This window comes from Pelodiscus sinensis, chromosome 1 (assembly GCF_052426305.1).
Source record: "Pelodiscus sinensis isolate ZL-2025 chromosome 1, ASM5242630v1, whole genome shotgun sequence".
NCBI classification, from domain to species: Eukaryota; Metazoa; Chordata; order Testudines; family Trionychidae; genus Pelodiscus; species Pelodiscus sinensis.
The window spans coordinates 339,388,040-339,406,900 of NC_143052.1; the positions used below are offsets into that span (position 1 = coordinate 339,388,040).

The 18,861-nt window shown below is 44.5% G+C and overlaps 1 protein-coding gene across 6 annotated transcripts in view; it reads right to left on the reverse strand.

The window, feature by feature from the left end:
* Positions 1 to 9,282: 9,282 nt before the first annotated feature.
* LOC102458068 (DLA class II histocompatibility antigen, DR-1 beta chain-like) overlaps positions 9,283 to 18,861 on the reverse strand; it is a 31,886-nt gene continuing 22,307 nt past the window's right edge. For all 6 annotated transcript variants that reach the window (XM_089775771.1, XM_075919472.2, XM_075919473.2 and 3 more), the window contains one exon: positions 9,283 to 18,020. In XM_089775771.1, the coding sequence (XP_089631897.1) occupies positions 17,953 to 18,020 (68 nt within the window). In that variant the 3' untranslated portion in view covers positions 9,283 to 17,952. The remainder of the gene's footprint in view (positions 18,021 to 18,861) is intronic.

Here is an 18,861-nt window from a genome sequence, read left to right on the forward strand (position 1 = left end):
GAGATTTAGGATGGAGCTTGTTGTGTCCTTTCCCTGTCAGCAGTGCAGGGGCCTGCCCTGGTGCCCCCCTCCCTCCACCTGGCCACGGGAGTGGGAGGGAGGGAGGGAGGAGGAAGGAGGAGAGAACCCTGCACAAGTATATGCTTCACTGTACGCCAGGGGTGGGGAATCTTTTTTGGGTCGGGGTCTGCTGACCCACAGAAAAATCAGTCGGGGGCTGCTCACAAGTGAGAAGTGGGGGAAAACCCTCAACTGTGGCCCCCAGCTGAGAAGAAGAAAGACACTCCCCGCATTCCCCTTGCACACCAGAGCCTAGGGGGGCCCATTTTAGTAGATTTTGTGCACTCCAATCTCAGGGGATTAGCAGGGGGGCTGGAGTACCAGTATGGGCTCCCCAATGCTATGGGGGGCCCTGAGCCTCGGGGACCAGATCCAGGCAAGCTGAGGTCTGCCCCCGGGCCCGAGGTTCCCCACCCCTGATATATGTGGATATGAAGCAATGTCTGCAGATATGCAGGGCTCTAAGAATTACTCCAAGGAGCTTGCCCAGTGTTTTCATCTGGTGCCTGCTTTACACATTTCCATTTGTGCTTTTTCCTCTGTTGCAGCATTGCTGAATCCCGGTCAGAGGCTGACCCTCCATCAGGCTTATGTAGTTGGTTCAGATACCAGACACATTAAGTCGTCCAGTCACTTCTGGGTATTTTATGGGATCCTGAAAAGGCAACCTATTAGAAGTGTTACTCTATTATAGATTGGGCCATTGATGGGATCAGCAAATATGGAGTCACATTCCGGAATGGATTACACAACAGGCTATTTGAAGAAGGAAACGGTTTTGAGTCAAATGCTTTCTGCTGGTAAAAAGCAGAGCTCTACAAAGTATCAAATGTGTTTATAGTACAAATGCCCTATGGATGGTTTAGATTTTTCCAAAAGTGACTGGAAGAAGCAATGTTATTGTTCTGCAACATGACATCATGGGTGATAAAAAAAAAAACAAGGCGAAAAAAAATCTGGTGATGAACTGCAAAATTAAGTTGCCTTCCAGCAACCCAATAAAGAGAGAAGAATATCTTCCATTTACAGAAGGAAGATGGAAAGTGACAGAGCTACCCTTTATGATCAGTTCCACTGGTGGCGGCTAGTGCCTCAGCCAATGTTAGTTTCACAGAGTCTCCACCCCCCCCCCCCAAAAAAAAAAATAGAGCAAACCTTTATGAGTTAAGAAGTGATAGCCTGACAATATTTCACTGCAGGAAACAGCTTTTAAACATTAGCCAATTTGCTAAGGCACATGGAAACCGGTCCTTAATCTATCTTAGGCAGTTCCTATTTTATCCTTTACCATTTATGACGAGAGTACTTCATGTGACAGAAATTTAAGGCCCGATTCTCCATCCAAGAGGAAAAAGTAGTTACCGCTACTAAACATTTAGGAACACACCGCTGAAGCTCTTCAGGACTTTGTTTGCTGCGCGTCACGTTCAGTTTTCGTTGACAGCGCTTCACAGGAGCACACACTGAAAAGCTTCAGCTGTTGCTTTTTATAATCTTGTTGGGTTTACATAAAATGCACTTGTCTTATTTTAACTAATTGGAAAGTTGTTTTGTTTTGATTAATATTAATGAAATGAATATTGACAATTTCATGCATATAGTGCATGTTATCTGCAGATTTCAAAGCACATCATTGTCCTGTTTTACTGGTAAATGGAGTCACAGAAAGTGACACAACCTCACCAGGATAAGACAAGTCAATGCTAGAGCTAGGAAAGGATCCCAGGTGTTCTGGTTCCCAGAAGCCTCTGGGTACTTCCTGAGTGCAGTTACGTAACAAAAAAATTCCACATTTGTAAGTTGCATTTTCACGATAAAGCGTTGACAAAGCAGTACTGGTCTGACATGAACTGAAAGATACTGCTTTTTATCATTTTACAGTGCAAATATTTGTAATTGAAACTATGAAGCGAGCACTGTACCCTTTTATTCTATGTTGTAACAGAAATCGATATATTTGAAGATGTACAAAAACATCCAAAATATTTAATAAATTTAAATTGGTGTTCTGTTGTTTAACAGTGCCATTAATTTTTTTTTTAGTTAGTCATGGGAATTAACTGTGATGACTCAACAGCCCTAGTTTTCATTTAAGACACTGAACCTGTAAGTCAAGAGATCTGTGGCACAGCTGGGAACTGAACCCAGACATCCTGTGTGGCCTTGGGCCATTGACTGTAGGGACTGATTTAAAGGTACATGGGTAACCAATGCCTAAACTAATTGATTTCAGCCCCTAAGTATCTTTAAAAAGCCTTAGTCTCTCTATCATCTGCAAAATGGGGTTAGTATTCCTACTCTCCGTCTGCCTTGTCTGTACAAATTGTAAGTCCCTGAGGCAGGGACCATCTATAACTATATTCAATGCCTACTGCTGCAGTCTCCAGGTGCTGCTGTAATACAAATCATAATTTCTCCGGTGGGAGGGGAGAAGGCAAGGCACCTGCTCAGAGTCACCTTACTGCAACCCTGAGGCAGTGTTAGCTGTGGGGACTCCTTCCCCCATCCCATGTGACAAACCTCAGTGCACAGCCCTGCTTTTTGTAGCAGAATTTAGACCCACTGTTCAGCAAAGTACTTAACTCAGGAGTTCTCAATTTTTTTGTTGTGACCCCCTATGGAAATATTTCAGACTATGCTGACCTCTGCCTCAGAAGTGAAGACCCCTCTTCACCATATCATGCCATTTTTCTTCTCTATTGCTGCTGGCAAGGGCTCTGCCTTCAGAGCTGGGCACCCAGCCAGCACTCACTGCTCTTGTGACCCCCTACAATCGCCTTGTGGCCCCATTTTGCATTAGGATTCCAAGTTTGACAAACGCTCATTTAAGCACATGAATCATCCCATCTCTATTCAGCAAAGCACTTAAGCAAGAGCATATGGAAAGCAAAACCCATACTTAAATGCTCTGCTCAGATGGGCCCTTAGCCCTACAAACCTTCCTCCAACATGGCATGTTGCCACATAGGTCAGTTATTGTTTTTAATTCCGCTTGTGATACGTGTAAAAGATTAATGAGATATAGCTTCTTGATTTAGAATATATTTCAGACATTCTTACTTCAGATCATTTGCCCTTCTCTCGCTGGGTCATGTTAGCAGCGTGATTTATGGATATTTATTCCCCAAAGCGGTGTTTGAATACCGATGGAGTGAATATTGATGCTGCTAAAGCCAAATAATCAATGCACACTTAACGGCATGTAGGATGTGCTCAACTACCTGACAGTAGTTTGGAGGCAGAGAGGTGGACAGCCAAGATCCTTTTGCTGGTTCCTTAAACAAGGCGTGTGCTTCAGTATTCACACTGATTTGCTGCAGACACATCAGTGATAAACAACTTAGAGCTTCATTCTATATGTGGTACCTGATTTTCCAAGATCTACAGACACTGTGGACCAAAGAGGAACCCTGAAAAGCACAGCTGGAGAGTCTTTTCCAATTTAAAGGAGTATTCCCTCAATGAGGGAAGTAACACAGTATTAATTTCAGAAAACAATGTAAACAGGGTTCATAAACATAAACCATGAGTCAAAGACCCATGCTCAAGTAGGTTGGGCAGGGCCCTTTTCCTCTCAGGCTCTTAAGTCCAGCAACCTAAACGTCCCCTTCACATGCCTAACCCTTCTCTGCACCCCACTCACAGTTGCTGTCCTTGGTCAGTGCAGACCCAGAGTTCACCTTGAGTGAGGGTCCTTCCTCCCTGCACTGCTTGCTCATCGCCCTGCGGGTCACTTGCTCCTGACAGCCACCTGCTTACTGCGCCTCTCCACCAAGTCACCTGCTGGCCATTCATCACATCTCTCCACTAGCAACCCACTGGCTGCGCCTCTCCACCTCACCAGCCAGTCGTTCACCAGCTCACTGTCAGTCACCTTCTGCTGACACATACCTCTCTGCTGTGCACATCAGTCATTTTTAGCTTTATCAGACAGGGCAGAAACACAGTCCCTACCATAATTTATTTCAGCCCTGACTGAACATTTATCATAATAAAGAGCTTTCTAATGAAGCCTATTTAGCTCTTTCTTTAAACAGTGGGGGAACCAAGGTAGGACCCTTGGAGGAGAGTCCACACCTCCTTGTTGGGACACTTGTTCCCACCCTTACTTTCACAGGGCTCCTGCATTTGAACCCCTGGCCAAAGGCAATCCTTTTCACTGAGGGTTACCCCTCATTTAGGACAGGCTAAACACACTCCTGCTTCCCTGTATTCCTACAGTAACTACAACATTGGTAACAGCATTTCACTACCCCTGCATTCAGTCCTAAAGCGATTTGTGACCCAACACCTGCTGAAGTTGATCACTTTGAGCAAAACACTGCCCTGCCTGTTGGATATCTAAGCAAAGCAGGAGCAAACGGCATTTACATAAACACACCCAAAGTCTCTCCCCCACCCGCTAGCTGTCAGGGAAGAATTCATTCAGGCTCTGCTTATATTTAATATAATTACTGTGTTAAATGTATTGTATGTGTGTGGTTTTTTTCTTGGACGTCTCCAATTATAATTATCTGTCAAGTAAGTACAGGTTACTCTGTGATTAGAATTTTCCTCCCAAGGTGCCCTATGGACTCTGCCAAGAGGAAGCAAAGTGGAGGTGGAGCAACTGTCATATAAATTCATATGGGAAGAAAAAGAAATTACACCCTGCCAAGTGGGTGGTGGTATCAAGAAGAACCCAGGTCTGTTCATCAAAATCTGCAAAGAGATTGGCTCCAAACAAGGTAACTGGGTGGCTAGGAGATGCTACACAACCTAATGAGAGTTAAGATAGAGTTTGATAAATGTATTAAAGGCATGACATGATTCTGTCGCCTTCAATAGCAGGTGGCTGGGTTGATAAGACAGATGGTCCTTTCCAGTCAGTTCTATGTCTGTATGAAATATGCAAATGGTCCCATTGAACACAACAGAAAACACTATAAAAACTACAGAATTAAACAGAGAATAATATCCCTAAGTTGGGGTTTTGATCCAATTTAGAATTCCACAGCAGAAATACAGTTTTCTATTACGTTTTGTATTGTGTTTCCAAAATCCTATCAAACAGTTATAATTTTCCTACAGGGCTTTTCCATGAGGGGACTATCATAGGATCATTTATCGTTCTTGGGTTTGACACAACAGAATGAATACTAAGGATGCTGCTGGTTTCTAAACTATAACAGTCCAGAAGACAAAAAATAATGAAGATTTTCAACACACCAAGTGTAATGTTTTTAGCACATGAGCATAAAATATCTCCCATCAGTGAAAATCCAATCTCTACCAAGAGGTGCATGATTCCCCCTACCTTCCACAGCTGGAAAATTACAGTCAAGTGAGCTACAAAGATGATAGGATAGCCCATGCAAATAGAAGTGCAGAATCCAAGGGGACACAGCTGTAAAATCAGTAGCATGAATAAATGTCCATATAATGCAACAAAACTCCAACTGCTAAAAAGCTTAGCAGTGCCTAACAGCTGGACAAAATATTTTCTTTCCTGCTAACTTTTAATAGGTCCTAATTAAAGCTGGCAACTTTCCATGAAATCAAAAGAACTAAAGAGAGTCCAGCTCTCACATTTTCAAGCTTCTGAGCCCTTCCCTCCTCCCTACCTATCTCCACCCACATGGGGGATTAAATAGTAAGTCGAGACAAGATGAAATGCAATGCTCCCGCAGTTTTGTTTGATTTATTAAATGAGAGAAGTAACCAAGTGGGAGGAAAATAGGTCAAATGTTCCAGTACGTTATAAAAAGCTAAAGACGTTGCTCCTGCTTTTTAACATTTCTTTTAAACACGTGCCACTCAGGGTAAGAAGGCAAATGAGATTTTAAGGGGAAATAAGTCACATTCTGAAGGGGGAATAGGCGAGAGAAGGGGATCACAAAGAGATGGCAAACAGCATGGACAGCAGCTGAAAGGTACATCAGAGGCATGACATTCTCACCTGACCAGCAGACAGTACAGCTCATTCAGAGTGTAGCATTTATAACAGCAGCAGCTGCCATATTTACAAGACAAAACGCTATCCATTAGACTCTCCCATTAAGCCCCATAAAACATGGGCACAAGGAACATTTTCTCCTGAGTACAATAAGGGCATAATGAAGTTACTGGACAAGAAAAGGCTAGTTCCTCCCCCTTCTCTCCCTACACACATGCCTTTCCTGCTTCAGCATCTGTCCCACCTTTCTAATTTGTCTCTCTGTCCTTTGGTTCCATCTTTCTCCATAAACAGGCCTCACTGTCTCAAACCTCTCTTTGCTGTTTGCTTCAGTGGCCTGATTAGCTGTACTGCTCCAGCTATTCCCATCTGCAACCAAAGAGTCTGTCCTCCCTGCCACTTAAAAGACAGTGCTGTAGTCACTTGTGGTTCCCCACCCCCCGCCAGTCTGGAATATTGTCATTTGCTTTTAATTGGACTCTCCTGGGAAAGAACCTCGAAACTGCAGCAGTTGCAAGCATCCCTGCCTACCAGCTTCTAGGCACAGGAAAAGATAAGTGGCAATGCGAGTTTTCTGTGATTGGTGCAGCTAGCTGGCTAGGTGCTCATCTCCCCTTAACACCTGGCAGAAAGTCATGAAAAGATAACATAAGAACATAAGAACGGCCGTACTGGGTCAGAGCAAAGGTCCACCTAGCCCAGTATCCTGTCTGCTGACAGTGGCCACCACCAGGTGCCCCAGAGAGGGTGGACCGAAGACAATGATCAAGCGATTTGTCTCCTGCCATCCCTCTCCAGCCTCTGACAAACAGAGGCCAAGGACACCATTTTATCCCCTGGCTAATAGCTTTTTATGGACCTAACCTCCATGAAATTATCTAGCTTCTCTTTAAACTCTATTATAGTCCTAGCCTTCACAGCCTCCTCTGGCAAGGAGTTCCACAGGTTGACTACATTCTGTGTGAAGAACTTCCTTTTATTAGTTTTAAACCTGCTACCCATTAATTTCATTTGGTGTCCTCTAGTTCTTCTATTTAGGGAACTAATAAATAACTTTTCTTTATCGGCCCTCTTCACACCACTCATGATTTTATAGACCTCTATCATATCCCCCCTCAGTCTCCTCTTTTCTAAACTGAAAAGTCCCAGTTGCTTTAACCTCTCCTCATATGGGACCTGTTCCAAACCCCTAATCATTTTAGTTGCCCTTTTCTGAACCCTTTCCAAGGCCAAAATATCTTTTTTGAGGTGAGGAGACCACATCTGTACACAGTATTCAAGATGTGGGTGTACCATAGTTTTATACAGGGGCAGTAAGATATTCTGGGTCTTATTTTCTATCCCTTTCTTAATAATTCCTAGCATCCTATTTGCCTTTTTGACCGCTGCTGCACACTGCGTGGAAGTTTTCAGAGAACTGTCCACCATAACTCCAAGATCTCTTTCCTGATTTGTCGTAGCCAAATTAGCCCTCATCATACTGTATGTATAGTTGGGATTATTTTTCCCGATGTGCATTACTTTACACTTATGCACATTAAATTTCATTTGACATTTTGTTGCCCAATCACTCAGTTTGGTGAGATCTTCTTGGAGTCCCTCACAGTCTGCTTCTACCTTGACTATCCTAAACAGTTTGGTATCATCTGCAAACTTTACTACCTCACTGCTTACCCCTTTTTCCAGATCATTTATGAATAAGTTGAAAAGGATTGGTCCCAAGACTGACCCTTGGGGGACACCACTAGTTACCCCTCTCCATTCTGAAAATTTACCATAGCTAGCAGCTGAAGCAAGCCAACTTTAAGCTAGAATAAGACACAAATTTTGTACAGTGAAGGTCACCAGTCATTAGAACTACCTACCATGGGGATGTGGTGGATTTGCCATTAATGAAGACTTTACATTAAGAATGGATTGCTTTAGCCTGGTCTCATCCCCCTTCCAAACACTGTAGTGGGAGGGATTGTCCAATCCCCTCCCCCAGGGTCCTTCCCCATTTCACCCTTCCCGCCAGACACCTGCAAAACAATTCTCTGTAGTAACTCAGAGCTCTCCCCATCTCATGTCCCATCACCAGCCATTGGAGCTATTTGCTGCTGGCAGCCACAAATCGGCTACTTGCCATTGTAATGACAGTCTTGTCATATCATCCTCTCCATACAGTCAAACTCAGGGTGTGTCTATACTGCACCGTTTTACTGGAATAACAGCCATTATTCTGGAAAAACAATACAGCAATAGCATTATTTCGAAAGAAAATCAAAATAACAGAGGGCTTTTTCCGATGTTGGTAAACCTCATTTCTCGAGGAATAATGTCTCTTCCCAAAAAGATCTTTCGGAAGTGGGTATGTGTGGACGCTCCACTGCTGTTATGTTGCAATAGCTCCTCACCAGGGCTATTCTGAGTTGTTCCTCCCCAGTGCCTCCTGGGGCTCTAAATTGAGATAGTGTGTCCACATTCGGGGAGCCTGCCTCAGACTAATTTTGAGGCGTCCCTGTAGTGTGGACACTCTATTTCGAAATAAGCTATTCTGGAAGATATCTTCTGGAATAGTTTTTTCCTGAAATAAGCTTGCAATGTAGACATACCCTCCATCTTGAAGCCAGTTAGCTTGAAGTGGCTGACCTTAAATGGCTATTCCAGAACTTTGCTTCTCTGATGGCTAAATGCCTTTCTCTAATTTCAAATCTAAACTTATTGCTGGCCATTTTATATCCATTTATTTATAGTGACATGCTTAGCGATGCTGTAGCATGAGCGGCATTGCATAAAGTCAAATAGCTGCTTGTGCAGAAGCTACCAGATTTCAAGGCTTGGTTACTAGCACAGACATGGAGACTCAGGCTTTTGTGGGATTTCTCTGAACCCTTCCCAGCACCATCAAGGCACATGCACCAGGTTACAACTGTGAAACTGACCTAGAGGAGAAATATAGCGAGAGCCAGTAATGTCACTGCTTCAAAATGTCATCTTGTACCTTCAACTCAAGAGGAAATTTCTTCCTTTCCTCCTGGGTAAAAACCTGAGACCTGTGATCCAAGCATTTGGCCCCATCAGGCTGGATTACTGTCCTTTGCTGTCTCTGAAGCTGCTAGTTTCACTCTTCTGCCAAGTGTAGCCTGCAGCAACGAGGGTTTAGTATTCAGGGGTTCCTTGTTAAGAACATAGCACAGAACCAGCTCAAGCCCCCACCCACAAATTACACACCACCCTCGGGTGCCTCTACACATTTCCCCTCTCACAAGCTCTTCATGTGTGTATAGAAAAAAAACTTTAAATAAAAAGGGGAAGATCACCTGGCATTAATGTAGGAAATGCCACAAGCATGGTTCAATAAGCATAAAATCATGAGCAAAACACCCTCTCCAGAGTACACTGGGTAGAGTCTTTTGTCTCAAGTTCTTAAGTCCAAACAGACAACAGTTCTTTAACCTGCCCTTCCCCACTCCCTCCACTGCAGCCCACTCACACTTCTTGTCCTTTGTTAGTGAAGACCCAGAGCTCGATGGTTTCTTGACCCCTCCTTCCCCCCCACTTTGGGGAGGGAGAGGGGGAAGGAACCTTGTTCGCTCTGCCATCTACTTCACCATCCGCTGCTCTGCTCCACTGCAAACTCTGGGATGTCTTAAGATCCTTCTGCTTAACACAGCTCTCGGTGAATCCAGCTATTACAGGCTGGGCAGTTCCACCGGAGGCACTGTCCCAAAGCAGGCCAAATGGTTAGGCCTGGTGGATCTTCAACAAAGGACTATCAGTTGAATCTTACTCAGCTCTACCATTGCACAGGCAAGAAAGGATGACATGGGGCCTATGGCCCTTAGAGCCCATACCAGCAGGTACCTGGCCTCACCTTCTCTCATCTCCATGGGCTTTTGGCACCCTTAAGTCCTGCCTAGCAAATGCAGGTCAGCCGAGGTAAGTCCCCAAACACAGATCTTCTGCCCTTTAGTCATACATCAAATGTCACAACCCTTTATTACTCCTGCCTCCAAATAACAAAGGGGTTTGCAATCTAACATTAGCCAAAAGTGATCATCTGGGCACAGCAGCCCCATCATGGTGAACACAGAGGCAGACCCGGTGAGTGTCTGAAGTCTTCTCCTCTGGCTCATCATGAGATGTCATGGCAGAGCTGATTCAGAGCCTGCAGATGATAAAGACTGTATCTGCTTGCCTTCTCCGTGCTGGAGACCCTGGCTGTATGTCAGCTACCAATGCCAGTTTAAGGCTTTGATCCTACTCGTCAATGCCATGGATGGATCAAGCCCCAGCTACTTCAAAGACCAAACAGTGGCATATAAAGCCCCACAAGGGCTGTGCTGTTCTGGGAAAATGCACATCATAAGACCAGGATGGAAGCTGGGGACAAAGCATTCTCAGTGGGAGTTAACACCTCCCCTGCTTAGTGAAAATCCCACTAGATGCCTATTTGCAACTTTTACATGCCTAAAATACCTTTGAAAATCTGGCCCCTGGATATTCTGGTGGTGGGTGGCCATATAAAGCATGATGTGGGGCTGATAGCATGCTGTTCAGGCTGGCTGCAAACAGTTCTGCATCCCTTCAGCCTTATAGAAGGCAGTACAGTGATTTAAGAATAACCCATTCTCACCTCCCCACCCCAAACAGCAGAGGAGCTTGGCTGTCTGTTGGAGGAATTAGAGCAGATTGGCTGCCAGGAAAACGGCCCATTGTAGTGCATCTCCTTTCTGACACTCTGATCTTGCATCATTCATGTCAATGGTTGTTTTGACCGCACTGATCATAGGTTCAAGTTCTAAAGCCCGAATCATCAGAGGTATTTAGGTTTCTAATTTCCATTGACAGAACCAGAAATTAGGAGTCTAAATATGTTTGAGGAGCTGAGCTTTATTGTTTGCACTGAATGAACACAACAAAATGGACAGCTGATCCCCTTAAGATTTAAAGTTTATAATATACAGAAAAGTCAGGCATAGATATGACACAACCACACCTCAAACACTCTATGGAAAAAATGGTGACCCATAAGAAGAATGAAACCCATTCTCTAGTCTGGCAGTAGAGTAAAATGGTAAAATATTGCAAAATTGTAAAGGGATCTGAAATTTCTACTGTGTTCTCTCTCCCTCTCCATTCCCCTGAACAAAACACTACATCTTATCCGGTAGTTCAGAGCCCTAAAAACTGTTGGGGATTTTGGTTTTAGAATTTTATAATGACAATGCTCCCTACAAAATATTGCCCCATAGTGTCCTATAAAAAGCTGTGTGAAAATGCACCACTTTTCTTTTCCAAAGATTTTTTTTTCTTCTGTTTCATCATCACCACCAGACAGATCTCTACTAAGAGTCTAGATCACATCCCCTACGTGAAGAATCTCTCCAGAGTGGGGATCCGAATCCAGCACATACCTCTGCATGGGCAGGCCCCTGTGTCCATACTGCGCTCATGGCAAGCTCAGCTGAGCCCACTTAAATCACATGGCAAATGCAGGAATCAACTTGTTAACTGACTCATGTTTCAAAACCTTTTCTTCCTTGTTATCTGTACCTGTTAAAGGCATTCCTGATAAAGGAATCATTTGTAATTAAATAATGTTTTTAAAAGCCCCTGTTTGACCACTTATCTAACTCCTCTCAATTATTCCAGTCCCTGTAACACTGTGAAATGGCAATTACTGGAGGCACTAAAATCTATACATCTGCCTGTCTATCTAGGTACTTACTGTAGTATTTGGGCACTGATTCCTGCCTAAATTCCCCTTGAAAACCATTTATTACTCTAGTCCTCAGCCAGGATTAGGACTCCATACTGCTAGACATTGTGATATACACACAATAAAACAACAGCACTTGCAGGAAACAAATTGCAGTCCTAAACTCTGATCCTGCAAATGCTTATGCCTACAAGTATTGCTCCTGAGTTCAAGGTGCCTGCTCACATGCACAGGTGTTCTAGTCTCTTTCTGCATAGGTTCTTACCCCACACTTACCAGCTTAGTATCTGAGCTCCCGTTCTCTCATCCTATACCCAAGAGAAGTGTGGACAATGGAGCATCTTGGTCTGCTTTTGGGGGGGTGGCTTTGATTTAAAATACATTTTAGGGAGCTGTTTGTTTATTAATCTACATGTTGCTCTGTATTTATGTTGGAGAAGGCAGGTCAATGGTATTTATCTTGCTCTTGGAGCAGAAATTGGCCTGAGGTCTGTGCTGGTCCACATACATTCTTTGTCATTTTATTCTTTCAAAGTGTTCTGATTTTAATGTGAGCCATGTGCTCCCCAGCCCTCCAGCTCCAGGGGCATGTTGACCACTTCCAGGAGCAGCGAGGCTGGGCCAGGCACGAAATCTGCCTTAGCTCCACTTTCCCAAACAGAAACCACTCAGTGTGTACCACTCTGTGTACACCACTCAGTATGTGCCACTCAGCGGGCGGCTGCAGCCCAATCTCAGTCCCCTCTGTTCAGGTAAAATGGAAGGTTCGAGAATGTGGCCAGCCCCAGAGAGGTGCAGAAACAGGCAACTTTGTTCTGAATATCTTTTAACTTTTATTAGAAATGCTTTTAACTATAACTTTTTATTCATCAGCTTTTTACATGCGTGGGCGCCAGATAACTATTAACCGTAACAATAAACAAACTGCAATGCAATAGAGGAAAATACCTTGAGGTTTTTCCAAGTCCCAATAATTATCAACAACACCCCAGGGATTTTTATCAGTTATATTTACATTAATTTTACTCATAAGGTCTGACATCTGAACTCCTAACTGTACTATTTAACAAACTTCTAACTAACTTACTCTTAACACTATTAATTATCAAACCTTTAACTAACTTTACACAGCAATACTCACACTTATCGGACATACAAGGGACAACAGAGACAACAGCATATTCGTTATTCGTTACGCTCTGCGGAAGATTCAGTAGCTTCGGTGAGCGGGAGGGGGCCTTTGGGTGATCAGCCCTCAGAACCTGGCTCGTGTTCTGCCTTCCAAATTTTCGGGAACCCTCAACTGGATGCAGGAGGGGTAGCTGCTTTATAGAGAGAGCAAGAGCTTTCCCGCGCTTACTTGTGATAGGCTTAACAGATTCTGTCTGCCTAGTGACAGGCTGAAGGGGAAAGGGAGGGGGTGAGATGGCCCTTGACTGGCGCAAACTTTGCATGATCCTTACCTGCCTGGTGTTTTACTCCTGGTTTTTACTGATCTTAAGTCACATAGTGCAGGATTTTTGGTTTGAGGGGAAGGTAATCTTGGGCTAGGAAGGCGATGCGCACGAGGCCTGGCCAGAAAAGAGCCTGCTTTTACACCCTCCCAGAGCCAGCACCCCAAGCCCCCTCCTACACCCTGAACCCCGCACAGAGCCAACCCCGCAAACCCCTTCCTGCATCCCAAACCCCTCCTCCCAGACCCTCCTCTCTGAACCAGCACCGTATACCCTCCTCCCTCAACATTCTGCCCAGCTCATGCTCCAAAACTCCCTCCCTGAGCTTGCACCCCACAGTGTGAGCATGGTCAAAATCAGTACCCGCCATCCCTTTCTGCACCTGACCTCTCAAGCCCCGGACACACCCCACCTCCTCCTGAACTCCAACCTGCTGCCCCAGCTTGGTGCAAGCGAGTGAGGGTGGGGGAGATCGAACGATGCGGAGGCCTGGAGCAAGCAGAGTATGGCTTGAGAAAACGGTGGTGCTTCAGGGAAAGAGCAGGGTAGATCCTGGATTGTCCTTCAATTCAAAAAGTGATCTTGAGTGTAAAAAGGTTGGAGACCACTGCTTTAGCTGCATCCCATTAGTGAAAAGGGCTGAGTGGCCCCACACCTCTGACTCTTAAAGGCCACCCTTTTACAAGGCCCCTGTTTGTAATAAGAAATAAAGTGAGGTGTCCAATTAGCCCTAGATTTTGGAAGTTCTCAGACTGTGGGGGAAAGCGGTCAATCTGAAAAAACTAGGGATGTGAAGGACTAGTCAACTATTAAATAAGCAAATGCATCATGGCGGGGGGGGGAGAAGCAGCGGGGAGAGTGCAGCACGGCAGGGGGTACTTCAAAGCAGCAGCGCTGAGTGAAGCCTGGGGCCAGACCCCGGGCTCCACGTGGTGCTGCCACTTTGAAAAGCCACGGGGTGTCTGGAACCAGTTGGGGTGTCCCCAGGCTGCATGCAGCATTTCAAAGTGGCAGCGTCGCATGGAGCATGGGGTCAGTGGGGAGCCTCCAGCTGACCCCAGGCTCCTCTCAGCGCTTTCGCCTTTGGGTTATTGCTACACTTCAAAGGCACAGGCGCCCTATCGAATAATCAAATAGTTGATGCAAAATGCCCGATACTTAACATCCTTAAAAAAAACCACACATAGACACACACACACACATCACACCCCCAACACTAATCATCTTTTTGTTGTGTGTTTGTACAGCACTTAACACAGTGGTGTCCCAGCCCACCACCGGCACTTACAACCACTGCTACAATACCACAGAATACGTTCATCTTTCCTATTCTTTTTTTCCAGGTTAGCAATAGTGGGAAAAATGATTTTGGCTCCTCCTTTCAAGCACAGATTCTATTTCCCATTGAACAATGCAGTCCCTGGTGGTTCATTTTGCCCATTTATTTTTATTGTCCATGCACTTTAGATTATGCTTAGCTCTGTGATACTTAATGTATAGATTTTATTTTTATGGCACCCCCCCCAAAAAAACTGCCCAGAATTAAAGCAGCAGGTAAGATAAATTAAGAGGGCATGGAAAAACCTTGCATTCCTTTCAGCCAATACTTTCCTAACCAGACAGCAAAAGCAGTTCTCACTTTTCATAGAAGGAAAGCTGAGCAAAGTTCCCAAATCTCATAGCAGCAGGGCACTCAAGATAAGACAAGGAAAATATTTCACTCATAAGGAAACTATGCTCCTCTCATTGTCAGGGCTCTGTTCTCTGGAATCCAAGGCAATAATTACAGCAATTTGTAGGTAATTATTTGTTAATTAGAAACAGTCTTGCTGGGTATAGTTACCAATTTCCTCTCCTGGCTGCATGGAGCTTGTACAAAGAGACCCTGGGGGACTGGTGATTTCATAGATTCACTTTGAAAGGTGGGTCATCTGCTTCCTCTCTGTGCATCATAGTAGGATGGATTAATTATCCTTAGGTATCCCAGGTTGATGGATGCTCAATTGTGCCTTGAATATTTCCAGTTAGGGTGATCACACCATCTCAGTCTCACCACAGCTTGTTTCACTGGGTAATTTAAAGAACTGTGCAAAGATCAGTTCATTTCTGCCCATCGGTATTTAAAGACTATTTATTATGGTGGCAGATATAAGGGCCCAATCTTGCAACAAGTAATTCCATTGAGTTTAATGGTTCTACTAGTGTGAAGTAGCCCACCCACCAGGATCTGCTATAGAACAATTTAAATCCTGTGTATAATCAGGTCTCCATGACTGTGTCACTTCTCTATTCCACTCTACATTGGGTTTATCCTTGGAATGCTACTTTTCAAAGCATCACTGAGTTTTATCCTGTGCTGGTTTATTTCTGGGATGGGCAAGTCACTGAGGCCTGAAACCCAGGTTTTGGTTTATGTGAATAAATCTTTTAGACTAATTTATAATAGTGTCTGATATACATGAAAAGTTCACAGACCCTGGTCGTCAACAGATGGGATTCCAGAAATAAACCTGCACCCTTAGGGGCTAAAGGCCTGTGCTTCCACTGCATGAGCTAAAAGCCAACTGCCTGTTAGCTAAGGCTGCAGAGCAGACTTCACTCTTTTCAGTGGTCAGTGTCTCTGGGTTACATACAGATGTCTTTAAAATTACCTAAGCCTTGCCCCTGCACTGCTTAAATCCAAGGGTGCTCAGATACTACTATGATCCGTAGAGCTGGGGTGAGAAATGAATTCCCCAACCCCCAGGACAGATTGGCAGAAACCCTGGGCTACGTCTATATTGCAGTCTTCTTGTGCAAGAACTGGTTTGTGCAAGAGTTTGTGCGCAAGAGCGCGTCCACACTACCATGTGCTTTTGCGCAAGGGCATCCATGGCAGCATAGACATGCTCTTGCGCAAGAAAGCTTTGATGGCCATTTTAGCCATAGGGGTTTCTTGCGCAAGAAACCTCTGTTGCCCATCCACACATGCCTTTTTGCGCAGGAGCTCTTGAGCAAGAAGGCTTATTCCTCATGGGGAGAGGAATAACTCTTGTGCAAAAAGCCCTGTGTTCCTTCAATTAACTGTACTTTTTTGGGGGCAAGAACGGGCTTATAGTGTGGATGCTCCACAAGTTTTTGAGCAAAAACTCTGCAGTGTAGATGTAGTCCTGGGGTTGTTTTGTTTTTGTCTTCCTCTGCGGCATGGAGCACAGCTCACCTGTTGGGATCATCCAGGCATCTCTCACCTAGGCAGTTTCCTGCCATTACAGGGGCCTTAAGCACCAATGGCACCTCGATCTCTCCTGTTTTTTTCCCCAGTAACATATGAAAGTTTTGATCTATCTAAAATCTCTGGGTTCAATAGACGGGTACATATATAAAATTTAGTGGCCTGTGATATGCAGGAAATCATATTGAAAGAGTCAATTGGCCTTTCTGGCATTCAACTCTATGAAAGGTTTCAGGATAAAACCGTAAGTACAACACCAGCAGATTAGCGCATGACAACCACACCGTGAACCTAGTTAGAGACAGGAACTGAGACTAAGCAGCCTCATTTCAGTGTCTATGGTGACCGAGGCCACTGTCAGGAGAAAAAGCAGCAGCAAGAACAAACCAGTAATGACAGTGAAAGGCAAATTAGATGATCAACATGGAGAGAATGTTTACAATCTCATGGCTTGTTAGGTACCTGGGGAAGGATTTCTCTCTTTAATTTGCTGTTTTACATAGGTTTTTATGTCCCACTCATCAGCTGAGTACAGTACAATCCCCATTAGCCAAAGAGTTTGGTGTCACGATATACAGCAGGGCTATTCACCTTTGGAAGCCCTGGGGCCACAATGATGTTCACAGCACATGCCGAGGGCCGCAACTTAAGTGTGGTTGCATATACATGTAAATATATATGCAAATATATCCAAATAGCTTCCTTCACACTGACGGGCATGAATGTAAAGATTAAAGCAAGACTATACAACACACAGGCCCCATGTAAGTCAGTTCTGCTGATATTAATAAAATGCAATATTTACCCAATTTCCACCCATATGGCAGCATTTTTAATGAGCAATGACAGTCCAGGAATGTAACTATGCATAGTAATAGGAGACCATTCTACTGATTCGCTGTTGTGACGCGTGTTCCCAGAGGCGGCCATGTTCAAAGAATCCCACCCGCAGGCTGTCTGTTGTGCCTCACGTAAACCCAAGCTGCACCACAGGCCACAAACAAATGGCCCATACGCCATGTGTTGAGTAGCCCTGATAGTGCAGATCTACTTCAGAAATGTACCAAATAGAAGATATTAAAGATTAACACCAGGTTAATTAGCACTTTTAATTAACTCAGTCTTATTAAATTGTTTCAGGCCCTTAGATACATTTTTCTAAGTGAAAGCATTAATTGGAAACATTATTTATTCCCCTTTTTTCTATCTGGGTATACACAGAGTAATTGGACAGACATCCATCCGCAGCTCCATGCAGCAGCTAGATCCTGCTCTCTTCTTCCCATTGGAGAGTCCCCTAGTCAAATCCCCTAGGACAACCCCAGATCTACAAACACTTTGGTTCTTTTATTGCAGAGCAGGGCAGCAAGGAAAGACAAACTACTGAAATGTTGGCAGGAGGGGAACCAGCTGGGATTGAGGGGAAGTGAAGGTTTCCACAGCTAAAGGCTGCACAGGATTAACCTGAGCAAGAGCACAGGAAGAAGAGCTAGCAAGAGGGAAGGGAGAGAGTAATGGCTTGTGTGTGAAAGTGGAGAGTTAAGGGAAGATTCAGAGATGGCCATGCACAGAAACTGGAAGGATCTAGTCAGAACAGTAAGCTTGTAGAGCTGCCTCTGTCACTCCCAGATGTTGCATTGTCCAAGTTCAGGTACCCTGCAGGGAAAGAGAGGAGAGAGAAATAACCAAAGGGGCAGGAACAAGTGGGAATTCTCCTGCAGACTTCAGGGCATTTCCCAATAACTCTACCTGGCAGCCTCAGGGATGGGAAATACTCTAGCAACAATCATGACATTCTGCTGTTGGGGAGAGGCTCCTACATCACCCTCAATGGAGGGAGAAATATCTTCCTGATTCTCATGCCATCTCCAGTCTCGCAGTACTCTTTGACCTGGTCTACACTGCATAGTTAGGTCAGTGTAAACGACCTTGCATGACCTTGCTTCATTTAAAATTCACAGACATAAGTGTCTCTCTAAGCCAGTTTAGTAACACCCAGATGCCCAAATGGCCTAGGCACGGTCAATGTCATTAGGTCAATTTAGTGCCAGTTCACATAATATATTACATATGTTGAAGTTACCGGCCTTTAGGAGCCATTCCACAATCCCCCATGCTGACAACACAATCGATACAAGCACTCCCGGTGAGAATGCACATCCCTGACTCAAGGAAACAAGTGTTCGCACACACAAGTGATTTTGTAACTGTGGCAGTTGTATGCCAATAAGTTAGGTCAACATAATTTTGTAGTGTTGACATGGCCTTAGACTCTGAGTTTAAGGGATCTGGGGATAACAAATGGGGAGATAAGAGGAGACAATAAGGCGAAGTTCCCAAGGGCCCACATGAAGTGGTGCCAACTCAACAGGATGAGAAGTGAAGACTGGCATTACCTTGAGTTTGGTTAATTTGGATCCTTGATAAACCCAAGGAAATGTGCTCAGAACCTTAGGCAGGCTGGAGAGCTGGTTCTGGCAGGGTCAATTATTTCGTC